Raw genomic sequence first — 13,664 nt, forward strand, 5'->3', positions numbered from 1 at the left:
GTGCCCTTGAGCAATGCTGTGTTTAAGTGCTGCCTCATAGATTTTTTATCAATCATTGTCTATGCTTCATTTTCCTTTCCCCATTTAAACAAAGGTGTATGTTGTGGACATTAACACAGTTTGGTTTGGATCAATATGTCTACACGCAGTAAGGTGTGTCCTGCTTTAAGTTCATGGATTGAAGTTGAACCCACAGATTGAACTCGAGGCTGAGTGATCTGCAGCCTTGTGGTTTGCTCCTGCTCTGACGCTTGAGGGGTTGGTCCAGGGACCATAACGAAGCGTGCAGTTGCTCGAAAGGGAGTGGGCGAGCTGGGATAGGCTGGGAGTTTGGTTGGAGCCGTCGACGGGACGGGACAAGGCACAAGAAGTGTGTGTGTGGTGGGGGGAACGAAGAACCGACCGACTATTAACTTCTGGCTCCCGAGCGGCTGAATGTTGGACAGGACATTTGACGTACACAGCTTTACGGGTGGAAACAATAGCATTTGTTGCATTCAGAGGTCACGGATCTGAGCGGCGCGGATGACAAAGAAGCGTGGCCGTGCAAACTTTCTCAACCGGGTTTGATCGCTCGCAAAAACCCAACCGGGAATTCTGTTTTTCTTTCTAACGGAGGAGTAAAGAAGAGGACATCATGCCACGGCGCACCGTGCTAGAAGTAACAGTGCAAGATGTCCAGAAACGGAGAAATCCGAACAAACACTACGTAAGACTACTTTATTATCACAACAAAACCGCTTTGCTGCTTACAGGTGATCAACAGATCGAGGTTATTTTGCAGCTCTTCTCCTTTTCCTGTCGGGTAAAGTAAAAACAAAGAGAGTATCAGATTACAGTTTACCAAACCAGCCGAGATGAACTGTTGTTGAGACTCTTTGGACTCCTCATGGTTTTATAATGAATACTGTTCGCACCACAATCAGTGGAGAAACAGATTGTATTTAGATCCCAACAACACATAAGATAAGACAATAAACAGTGAAGTTTGACAGCCTTAAAAAGTCTAGCTGAAGTTGTTCCTGGGTGTTTTTCAGATTCACATCTTACTAAATAATGTTGAGGTTATTCACAGTTTGTTTGGGTCTGAGATTTAACCAGCAACAAGAGGAATTGTGGTCTGTTGTTGTTTTGGGTAACGTTATAAGGTCATGTGACATTTGACCATCTCTGACTATGACAACCAGCAATTCAGTACCACATGTGTATATATATATATATGGATATAGGCATTGTACTAGTTCTACCACAGTCTTCAGTCTTAACTAAACCTTTTGTAGTGCTTCTCATATGCCCTGCTGCCACGTGTGTGCCATCAGAAAAAATGTTAATAGGCAAATCAATCTAGTCCACAAAACATCCAGACTAATCCCCATGAGTTTAAATAGAGCATCAGCTTTGTTATGCCTCAGGCTCTCCAATTTACTCAGAAAAACATACTTACAGGCACTGGTAAATCAGGAAGTATGACTAACAGAGTTTCTAAGGTCATCATATCCAACACAAGGCAATGTTTGAACAAGGGCAGGGCCTAAACATTACAAACCATATGCCATGTGGCATTAGTAGTTTTATTACTTTAGGTTTTTAGTACAGTAGGCTTTAATGTACAGTTTTATTTTATGTCTTTTTTAGGGTTTTACTTCAATTGGAATGGGCTGCTTTAAGCTGCATTATTGATAATGAGACCATTTACACAGAATAGCTCTGGTTCTGCACTGCTAAGTTAATGGAGATATTTAAAGTGATAATATCCCAATGTCAGGTGATAATGCTATGATCTTCTCATTAACAGTTTCCCTCTATTTAGCATACAGTATTTGTGCCGATTTAAGGAATCTGTTAAAGTCTTAAAAGTGAAGCCATTGCGGAAATGCCTTTTCTAATGAGCGGCAGAGGGGCGGCTGGTTTCAATAAGAACTCTGATTGTATAGAAGCCTATGAGAAAATAACCCTACTTCTCACTTGATTTATTACCTCAGTAAACATGTTCCTAATTAGTTTATGCTTACAATCACAGTCTCATTCAGTACAGCATGATGTTCATTTTGTAAATGATGGTCCCATTTGGAGTAAAATAGATGATAAAGCAGCGTAGGGCGCGGCTACCTTGTGATTGACAGGTTACTACCACGTTGTTGTTGTTGACCGGTCGGTGTTTGTCTTACAACTTTAACCCTTTTTAAGAGTATATTATCAGTTCATGAAAGTTAATTATAACATTTTGGTTGCCTAAAATGTCTTATTTTGTGTCCGGTTGTACTCCAAACAAACAAGATGGCAACTGCCAAAACGCCAAGATCGAGTCTTTCAAACCGTAGTCCATAAACCGATAGGTGAAGTCACAGTGAATATGTCCAGAGAAGAAGATATGTGGATTATATTTCCAGTTTCAACAATCATTCCTCACTGGTACAGCAAAGTTGTGTGGGAGACAAGAATGTATAAAAGACAAAGCTTGCTTTCTGCCATTCCTAAACAATGGAGCTTTTATCATTCTGGAGGATAAATGTATGTGGGAGAATTTGTCTGCAAAAGTGCTCACAGTCAGTTTAAAGTAACACGTATGACATCATATGATCTAGAGCGCCAACAGTGAGAGCCACTGCCAAGGCCATAGCAGGTGTTAGTGTTAGTTCCGTGTACATGGTGTGTGCCTTTTTTGTGTGTGCTTTATGCATTTGTTGGTTTGCACCCATATAATGTGTGAAAATGATGCCTGGGTTAAAGGACCGACAGACCTTCTACCGCTGTGGGTGTTAGTGGTCAAGGACACAGAGTTCTCGAGGTCCCGTGTCTTCTCCATCTGTCCGTTTGCTCTCCGGTGCAGCCCATGTTGTTTTGTGCTTCTGGTACTTTCTCCTACACATGCAGGCCGGACACCTTAAGTCTTCCAGAAACCTGGGGGTGCGGTTAAGTGCACAAAAAGCAGCTTATAGCTGTTCTGTTCATCAGACTTGAACCTATCCTGTATGAAGGAAAAACACAAGCACATTCCTCAGAGACAGTATTAGTGTTTCATTGACCAGAGAAGCTTTTATCGTTTAAAGTTCTAGCCTTCTCTTTCTTCACAGACCCTGCTGGTCTACATAGCTCCTGTATCTGACTCTAGTGCCCTGAAAGAGAGAGCAAGGCCAAGAAGGTCTGGGAGTGGGGCCAACAGCATTCAGCCAGACACAGCGAGCCACCACAGAGTTTCCGATCACCTCCCTGCTTCTCCCCTTTTCTTCTTTAGAGAACAAAATTAAGAACTGTGTCTGTTCCCTGTAGACTGCAATGATTAGGCTGGATGCTTTTGGTCGGATGCTGAGTTTGACCTATTTTACTGTTGTTAATAATGTGAGGCTGATGGACTTCGCAGTTGCACATGCACACAAAATGACATTGTTCAACTTAACTTAGTGCCACAAAGGTAACAACAATTAAACTCTTGGACTGATGTTTCCTTTGTTGCTTTGGCTGCACAGTTCTTAATGGCAGTGCCTGCCACGACAATGTTCCTCAAATAATTGCAATTTTAAAAAGACCGCAAAGTCGAATCTGCTGGATAATGACTTCCTCTTCAGCGGGAAGTGACGCAAATGGACTAGGAAATTAAATCATCGGATATCCCTATTGCGTTCATGTGAACGGATGATGACAGTGACTGCTGCCTGATGTTGCCTGACAAGCGTGCTCTCTGCTTTTCCTCGCGTTACCCTCTCTAGGAGTCACAGCACTGCCAATTACTGGCACCATGAGTCAGAAGGGGATGCCCCAGGGGGTTTGATTTATCAAGTGGTTGACAATAATAGCGTTTGTTGGTTTGTTGGCTTAAATGTTCCACTTATTTTTGTCTTTTGTATTTTCAGGTTTACATCATCAAAGTGTCCTGGAGCGATGGCAGTACAGAAATCATTTTCAGACGCTACAGCAAGTTCTTTGACCTCCAGGTGAGTAAGTGTGCGCTGGTGTATCTGTGTGGTTGTGTGTCTTGGTATGTGACAGGGGGGCAAGGAGTGTGACAAGTTATAGCTTTTCCACCAGTGAAGACTAGCATAGTCATCACTGTCCCCATGTAGACCTAGTGCTTGTAGCCAAGCTCACCCTGCTCCACCCATTTGACACTGGTAATTATATTGTGCGAGAGGAGTCGGAAAATGTCCCAATGAAGTTAATAGAGGACAGTGATGAATGTGTCGACCGCACTGATGACCACAGCAATGTCTGAATCATTCTCCAACGTCATGCTGGCAGTGTGTGTTGCACAAGGAGGGAATCTCATTAGTATCCTAGTTTCCCCTTCGTCTTTCGAAGGTAATGGATCTGAGGCCCTGGCCACGTCGGAGCTTAGTGAACATGGATTCCAGGAAACCCAGAAAGGCAACCGCTTTTAATGAGCACATAGTCAATATAGGCAAAGCAGACTGTCAACACTAATTGGATTAAATTGCTTTTAATTGATTAGGATGGTCAAAGCAAGAGCAATGAAATCAAGAATTACAATGCCTCACCAAGGTTTTTCTGAGGCTGTAAGTGTCATGGTAACCAGACGAATATAAACTATGTTATTACTAAATTCATTAGTTTGACTTAAGCCTTCAGAAGAACAGTGTTAATTATAAATCGCCTCATATCACACTCATGATTGTTTTTTAAGTGTAGCATTGTTCTGTTGTTGAAGTCATGCCAAAGTAAAAGTGCATGTCTAGCTATGTAGTGTAATAAACACAGATTGGCTAAAAACATTATGGTCTGTTATCTGCTCTTTACTGATAATGCCCAATCAATACCCACTGTTGAACTACTGTCAATCAGTAAGACCTGTGCCGACACTCGACTCGTCTTACACAAGCACAGACACTTCTTTTTCGTTAGTATTTGTGCCAATATAAACCCTCGTAATTAAAGTTTTCCTAAAAGAAATGGCTAACCTAACAGGGTAGTAGGAGACCTGTGTATTGGAGATCTTGTATATCAGTGCACAAGTGCTAGAAATGATCCAATAATGCTACTTGGGGCTATATATGTGTGTGTATGTGTTCTTCTGGAATAATCACTGTATGACCAATTAACAATTCTGGAATTTTGGACTGGAATTGAGGCAGAATGGTTGGTGGAGCATTTGTCATTGGCTTCTGTAGCTCTTCTCAATTGAATATATAGAATTCAGAGTATTTATTTACGTTTTGAAAATTGCAACTAAAGTAAATTAGGCTTTGGGAAAGATTCACAGTGTTGGTGATTCAATACATTTGATTTCATCATCCAACCATAGCACTGCTTTTTAGACTTTGTGAGTGATGTGACTAAGTGAGAGGAGGAGATTGGGAAATCTTCAAATATCAATGAGAGGGGAGTTTTTTTTTTCATGAGGACTGGAAAATGAGTTTTGAAATCCAGAAATCTAAGCAGCAGATAAAGAATTGATGTATCAAAACGGATCAATGCCATTAATGTGCTAGGAAGCACAACTTCTCTCCTGTTCCCTCTTTTAAAACATCTACATGCACCTATATTGATAAAGAGTTAACTGTCATCACTTTCAACATTATCAGTCCATGTTTATTTCATCCATAGTACCAGCACAAATGACTAGTTGCACTAGGCCTAATAAAGACCTACAGTATCGGATCAATGGCATTGAACCAGATGAGCATATGTGAGATATTTTCAGCAGGGACTTTCCCCGCTGGTGTTCAGCCTGCCATGCTATGCAGCTACTTCCTGGTGTGTTGACAGCCTGTAGGTGGGCTCTCACTGGTGAGGGAGATGTAGATAAAGCCAGCTGGAGAGATTACAAGCCGATCTCTTATCACCTGTTAGATTTGGCATGACATATTATAAGCCACCTTGAGGCTGTGGTATTTCTTACAGAAAGGTTGGAATGCTAAAAATCTCAACAGCTCCACCATGATAAAGGAATTATACATGTCTGTATGTGTCAGCATTGTTTGTAGAATTTATTTGAAACATGTTTATAATCTTTTTACACTGTGGACTAGGGTGAGGAATAAGGCAGCAGTTTGACATAATCAGACGTCATCCCAGGTGCGTGGCCAGGATAGGGACTTACAGCTGAGTCATTCAGCTTCTCTCTTCACCATTTCCTTATATCCTGCTATCCTCCTTGCGTTTTTTCCCGTCATCTCTGGTCATCTCTAAATCGGTGGCTAGATGCTGGAGTCATGTCTTGTGATTTTAGGAGAAGTTTATATGAACAGAGAAAAGAGGATGCTGTAAAATATAAATTAAAAAAATGCACATGAAGTTTCACTCGTCATACCAAAAGCCTCAGAGCCAGCAGGAAGTGTGATTCACCACATCCCGTCAACACAGCTGGACCAAGCAGCTGATATTAAACCATGCTGCAACATCTTTGACCACAGCCTGTGCTTATTCACTCAGTCTGAATTCAATAGGATTTCTGCTATTGCTAAGAGAGTCTGTATCCTGTCTTGTATTTTCCAGATCTGCTTGGTTGTTTAAATCCACTTGTGTATTTTATATTTGGATGGCACATTATCAGATACTTTTCTATAAACTGCTAGAATTCAGACCAAGTTGGGTCGTGCAGACAGTGATCTTTTCACCGTGTTAAAAAATAGGCTGGAAGCAGACGTGTTTAAATGTATGCTCACCCAAGATAATTCTGCTACTGCTCCCCCACCTTTTTCCTGCAACACCCACATCCAAATCTTTACGTAGCTGCTCCCCCTGAAATAGCATCAGGGAGTTTAGTGTCCGTGTCTGCATACTGGTGAATGACTCCATGGTGAGACAGAATTATTGCCTACACTTACATGTATGTAATACAAAGTATGTGTTTAGTCTTGCAAGCTGTTTTTAATATTGAGAGATTGAATTGAACAAATAGCATTTTAACATAACACCTGTGAAGTTCTTTCCTCTCAGTTTCAGTGTGTTCAATTGTGAACAGAAATAAACTGAGCTGTTGCTTCAGAAAGATGGAAAGTGCAGAGGTTTATTTTGCCATGGGATCATCAATTTTATTTCCATGTCACTAAGAACAGTTTCCATGCTGCACACGTGTCCACTCAACTTCACAAGCTCGGTCTTCCAGCCTCCCCAGACGCTTTGGATACAGAATACACTTTTACTTTAAAGCTATAGCAATAAGTTGCTACTTGCTTATTCAGAGCTGCACAGCTGTCACATATTTTCCATCTGCAGTAATCAAGTAACACAACTTTTTAAAGGGGGGCAGGTTATTTAGCTTAGAGCGATAGGATTGCCTGTTGTACCCATTCCACCAAGGAGCAACAATGTGCTCATTTCCTTCTTGTACACAGTCATTTCCAACTATTTCACAATAAAATATACTTTATTTGTCCTTAAGCAGTGCAGTTTGTTCCAGGAACAATAACTCAAAGCATGTGTTTTTACTAAGGAAAAGCTGAAAGATGGGTACACGATACTGAAGTTCTGTTCACAGTATTTCTGTTGGATCTAGATGGAGTTGACTGAATATTGTGAAAGAAAACATCGACGGTCTTAAGTCAGAAAATATTAAGTGTGACGTCAAAAAGGATTTTATCCACTGAAATGCTCTTTGATAGATGAGGATTAAGTATTGCTGAGACTGTATTCTTCTTGATTCAGAGAAATTGATACAAAATACCAAAACATCCAAAGCTAAACATCATCATGCACTCATTTCATTTCACTCTTTATTCATATGCGTTTGTTTATGACAGCTGTGGATGGATGTGGTTTCTCAGTAGCTAACCTAGTCCAGGCTAACAGAGAGCTAAGTGTGAGATGGGAGATCTGTTTAGTTTTTCACCCTAACCATTGGCTGTCATTGAGCTATCTTGTTTAAGATTGGACAGCAAGATTTGCAGTTGTCTGGCAAAAGACTAGCCTTGATCTTCTGAGATTGAGAAGTTGTCCTTCACATCTTGTGATGGACTGGTGACCTGTCCAGGGTGTACCCTGCCGCTTGTGCAGGGCATGCTGGGATAGACTCTAGACCAGGCGACTAAGAATATAAGAAGTTGGTATAGAAAATCAATGGACGGATGGAAAATTTGACTTGGCGCTAGAGAGATAAGGAGTCCAGAAATAGTGTATCTAACTATAAAGCAGGGAATCGCTGTCTGTATGAAAGTGGTTCTGTCCCTCTCATATTTCAACTGTTCATCTGATCTACTTCACAGTTGGCGGGTGTATTGCTGGGGACCAAGGGGAGTGTTTAGTAAAATATGGTGCAATTTGGACATGTGACATGTTTACTATTAATCAACACAATAAAACAATCAAACAACGCTCTGTGCAGTATCGGGGGCGAGGCTTCCGGGCTCTGCTGACCGAGTCGAGCATGTCGTCTGCAGCGGCCTTTACATGCCACGGCTAGTTAACTGCAGTTCACTTTTGGTACTGGATGCTGGATAACAAAGGTCACATGTTACTTGTTCACTTCCCGAGTCAACAAGCATGTGCGGATGGCCATGAAGCACTCTGCCGCTCTGCCATTGCAACTCAGATTGTGTACGTTTTTGCCATACTATTTTATAACGTTACCGTTGGCAAATTATACAATTGCATATACAATGATAAAATATGTTATTCATATTGCCCACCCCTATTAAGAACATTTTCCAATTGAAGATCTAGGTTCAAGCCACTGTATTTACTGAAGTGTACTTGAGAAACACTGAGCCAAAACCAGACCCTTGGGTGCTGTTGTTTATCTGACCTTCGGCTGTGACCTCTCTGTAAAAGGGGAATGGCCCACCGGGGACTAACTGGAAGTCAAATTATTTAGACCATATCTAGAATGAACACACTTAGCACCGATATCATCCTTGAGTCCCCAGAAATTGGCTATTGTGTTTACTATATGCTAACATTAGCATTTAGTATTAATGAAAGTAAGGAAACCTGTCTGTTAGCATTAAACAGGGACAATGAGGGACTCATATTAAAGCTAAATAAACATTATTTATCCATATATCCATTAACTATACCTGTTTACGTTTGCCACTGATGATTTATTTGTGCTCACTACTTCATAGGTGGACTAATAATTTAGCCTTCTACAAATGTGAGGTGCTGAGTAACAGTATGGTGGTCTGCAAAGGGTTAAAAATGACCTCATGCATGAATGTACAGTGGACTGAGTGAAATCATCAGAGGACTACTGAGATAGGCATGTTGCAAAGAAAGCAGCTATTGTTCTCTGGCCTTCATACTCATTTAATAGAGCCTTGTGTTTCTTAGATCTTCTTTACTATGCCTTTATTTGAAGATTGATGATGTGGTTTCAGCGGATATGGACTAGACAAATTATAGCCCCTTGGAAGATTACATTTGTCTCTGAATCAGCAAGACGTTGCTGTGTGTGTGTGTGTGTGTGTGTGTGTGTGTGTATATACAATAACAAGTCTTTAAAGGTTTACAGCATTACTGGGCATATTAACAGACTAGTAGTGTAATATGTTGACAATGGAAAGGTTTTTCCTTCTTCCTTAAATAAAACATCGCAGCACAATTAAGGGCATTATCATATTGGGTACAATTGTACCATGTCAAGAACGACTTTCTCTCTCTCTCTCTCTCTCTCTCTCTCTCTCTCTCTCTCCTGCCTTCCTGCTTTATCTCCCATGGCTGTGCAGTTCAGAGGTTTGAGATTGGCATGTGTTGCGCTAATATGTATATTTAGGAGGAAACCGGCAGCGTTGAGGAATGCCTTTGCAACTCACGCCGTCCGGTACGCACGGTAAATCAGTCCACGTCCATGGCCCAGTTCCCTGATGTGAAAGCCTCTAAGAGACAGTGTGTTGTAAACAGATTTTGTTACAGTTTATGTTCAAAGTGTATTCACTTTTTCCATTATTTCATTTCCCTGGCATATGCGTTGCTGAATGTTGTCTTTCTATTTCGGGGAATGGGTCCATGAGCCAGTGGTACCGTCAAGTCGGTTAGTTGTGAAAGTTGTTACATCGCACTTAAGGTTTGAATTTGACTTTTGACAGTTCCAAATATCCTGACAGCATTGGCATAAGTACAGAGATGTAGTACATATCTAGAGCTGATGAGTTCATGGACTGATCAAATAATTTTGATAAGGTTTTCCTGTGATCAGTGTGTGATGTCCATAAATGACTATCGTACGAATGTGCCATGCTTTTCCTTCAGAAATGAACTCAGCAGGATATCATTTCAAATAACATACTTCAGAGTAGCCTTGGAAAGTCATGTGGAGCTTGACTATGGCCTGTCATCCTGCCTGGAGAGCATGAATATTTGATGTTGGGCACATGATGTAACTGGTATTTTGAAGGGACGTCTTTACTCTCTCCAGATGCCTTTTCTTGTTTGAGTGGCTCTGATTACAGAGTAGATAAAAGGTTTAGAGTAGACACAGAGACTGGGTGTGTCTGCACTCACAGCCAGACACATGGGAACAATTACAGTGTGTGGGGTATTTGCTCTTCTGCGTCTGTCTCTGTCTGCCCGTCTCTTTGCTTACGCTGTCTCTCTTATACTGTGTCAATGATGAAGCATCTGACTCTTAAGACAAACGGATTGTTGCTCTGTGAGTCTGGTACTCCTTTTTTTGTCCTTTTCTATATAAAAGACTGAGTGAACTGATTCACCTCTTTCCTTGTCCTGCTTTACTAGACAAAAGGGATTCATGGCTCACTTTTCTGCCCCCTTTTATTTCATTGTTGTTTGTCTAACGGGAAATCATGACTTTAACTTTATAGTGCTAGGTTTTTAGCAGTTATAGCCAAAGAGAAGTACTTTTAAGTGCAATCTTATCTGGCTTGATGCAGTGTTAAACATGACCTTGTTGTTTTCTACAGTCAAATCCAGTACTAATTAATGAGCTCTTTGGTTGGTTTGAGTTTCTCCAGTTTATTGAGATGTAATTAATACCAAATCAAAACCTAATCAAAGGCCCTTTTTGAGATGAGAGTGTGTGTTGAATTAATAAAACGTCAATTAAGAATTTGATTCCTGATTCCAAAGCCAGTATCTTTTTCTTGGCATGCTTGACGATTTGAGGCTTGTGAAGTTTATCAGAGGGTTTAACGATTACGTCAAAATGAGGTTGTTGAACTTCCTTGTATATGGAATACAAATGGATATTTAGAAGAAGAAGATATGAGGAGGAGTTAGTGAAGAAATAAAGTGAAGCAGAGAAAACCCAGGCCAATGGGGGTGTATATTGAAAATCTATAAATATATATTGTTTCTGACTGGTTCTTCAATCCAGATGTGAGTACTTATCCAGGAACTGCCAGACGTTTGGTTATAGTGCCACTGTGGCACTTGGTCAGGATCACAGTGGCAAGCTGTCATACAGTTATTCCTTCTGTCCTAGAAATAGAACAGTATCTAGTTCTATCTACATCAGGGATTTGAGGCTGTTTAACCTTTTTATGCCACTCATTGTTTTATGGCAACAACGCCTCTGTGGCACCTGACCAGATTGAGAGTCCATAAAAAGTAATAGAAAATACTATTTGGCACAGGTCTCTGCCTTTCCCATAACGCCTTATATTACACCTCCCCTGTCTCTGTGTTAGCGATGGCTCAATGCAACTTATTGTTTCTTTCAGATTTACCACAGGACATTTTGTGGCAGCTTTACTCACAAATGATTACACTGGAAAAACAACCCAGTAAGATGACATTTAATAGCAGTATCAGGACAGTATTGTATCCCAACTACGAGCTTCAATTAATTATATCAGCTCATATCAAAAAGTATACTCTTGTGAATAGATGAAGTGTTGCACCCTATAACTCACATCCTCTACCCAGTGATGCGTATGGTCCACGTCTCATTACGCACACATGTTGAATTCCAGAGTAGGGTGATCAGGGAGGCCGATGAGTGATTTGATCTTTTGACTCGGTTGTGTTTTATGTTGACATCAAGCTTGATGCTTCAAATACGGGAAGTGGGATCACCAAACCAAAGACAAAATCTGCCTTACACATCAAGAGTCTATATTTTTGTTGAAACATCTAAGCCCAAAAATGACAAATTATGGCTACATTGACATATAAACTCACTGTGAGCCTTTTGAGAGTAAAAGTGCCAAAGCACCAACTCTAGAACATTCCTGTTTTGTATTGCCAGTGTTGCATATTCTAGAAATGAGTGTCTCGTACACGTCAAGGTACAGTGACATTTAAAGTGGGGGGGGGGGGGGGGGGGAGATTCGTTTTGACCCTTAAATGTCTCTGGAGCAATGCCTTGATATATATACTGTATCATTTAATCAGGTTGACATTGAACTGAAATGGTATTAATCTCATTATGTGAAAGCCCTGACATAAAAGCCTAACTGCATCTGCAGACCTTCTTAATCCAGAGTAATGTTTTTCTTAGTTAAGAGCAGAAGATCATTCATTGTGGTGTTGCCCTGATTTCAGTTGAATGTTGACTAACTTCAACTGAGAAAGCATTGGATTAAAGTTTCAGTAACTGTGTGTCCTGTTTTGATAAGTGAATGCGGTTTGATTATAAGAAACTACACCGTAAAAAGAAATCACTTCACTACTTGCTTTGTTTTTGAAGTATTGGATTCTGTTATGTCCCAACACAAACATTAAATTGAGTCAAGTATTTTTATTCCTGTCCTTAAATCTTCTTGGTTGGAGGTTTTATGTGATTGTTTACCTCCAGCCAAGGATCCATTAGTGGAAACAATGTGCAGATCCACTGTCAACAAAGTGCATTAGACAAAGAGAGGGCATACTTTGAGTTCATTGGGTAATATGGCCAGGTGTCATTGTATGACACCATGACTCAGCTGCATGGAGGATGGATGATCTGCAGAGACACCTGCACAAACACACATTTAAACATATATACTGTATGTAAACAACCATATACATTGATAACACACTGATTTCATTAAGAGTCAGTGACCAAAGTAATGGAACCATAACCTATAGTTCAATGTGACCGAGGGAGAACGGCAAAAAGTGTTGACATGGAAACAAAAAGATTGACTCTTAAAGACAGTGAGTTTTAACGAGAAAGAGAAAGTGGTGAACCACTGCTCTATGGCCTTTTTCAAAATCATGAAAACAGAAATGTTCCACTATGTCAGTGGTGCCTTGCTGCTAACGTCCCCTTTGCTGCAACAACGTATAAAGTAGAGGGGAAAAACCATACCATCTGCTCCTAAAGACATTCCTAATCATTTGCAGACCTTCCTTTATTGGCCCAGTTCCTTGTAGGAACTGCTGATTTGTAAAAATGTGAACCTTTCCTCTGACAGCCTGAGCTATCCTTTTGTGGGTAATACAAAGGCCATGTTAATGTCTATGCGTGAGTGTAAATATTTTATGTGCTAATAAGTCTTAATTAATTGTCGTGTTTCAGATGGAATTGCTGGACAAATTCCCGGTGGAAGGAGGCCAGAAAGACCCCAAGCGCAGGATCATTCCATTCCTACCAGGTAAGAGTTTAACACCCACCCGGGGCCCTTTCACACCCGGATACATGGCATGCTCACAAACAAATGAGGCTTGTTGATAAACAGAAGAACTATTTTGATATTAAATTAAGTAATATCAAGAAAATCGGAAACATTCACTGCTTCCGGCTTCTAAAATGTAAGCATAATGCTGCTTTCTCCTATTTCTATCAATATCAACTCTGTATTTCCTCCTCGCAGTATTGTTGTGTCTTCGTC

At 40.6% G+C, this 13,664-nt stretch overlaps 1 protein-coding gene across 2 annotated transcripts in view; it reads left to right on the plus strand.

The window, feature by feature from the left end:
* Positions 1-221: 221 nt before the first annotated feature.
* sh3pxd2b (SH3 and PX domains 2B) overlaps positions 222-13,664 on the plus strand; it is a 37,673-nt gene continuing 24,230 nt past the window's right edge. For both annotated transcript variants that reach the window (XM_029447416.1, XM_029447417.1), the window contains exons 1-3: positions 222-709; positions 3,852-3,932; positions 13,352-13,427. In XM_029447416.1, the coding sequence (XP_029303276.1) occupies positions 638-709; positions 3,852-3,932; positions 13,352-13,427 (229 nt within the window). In that variant the 5' untranslated portion in view covers positions 222-637. The remainder of the gene's footprint in view (positions 710-3,851; positions 3,933-13,351; positions 13,428-13,664) is intronic.

The sequence above is a fragment of the Cottoperca gobio genome, chromosome 14 (assembly GCF_900634415.1).
Source record: "Cottoperca gobio chromosome 14, fCotGob3.1, whole genome shotgun sequence".
NCBI classification, from domain to species: domain Eukaryota; kingdom Metazoa; phylum Chordata; class Actinopteri; order Perciformes; family Bovichtidae; genus Cottoperca; species Cottoperca gobio.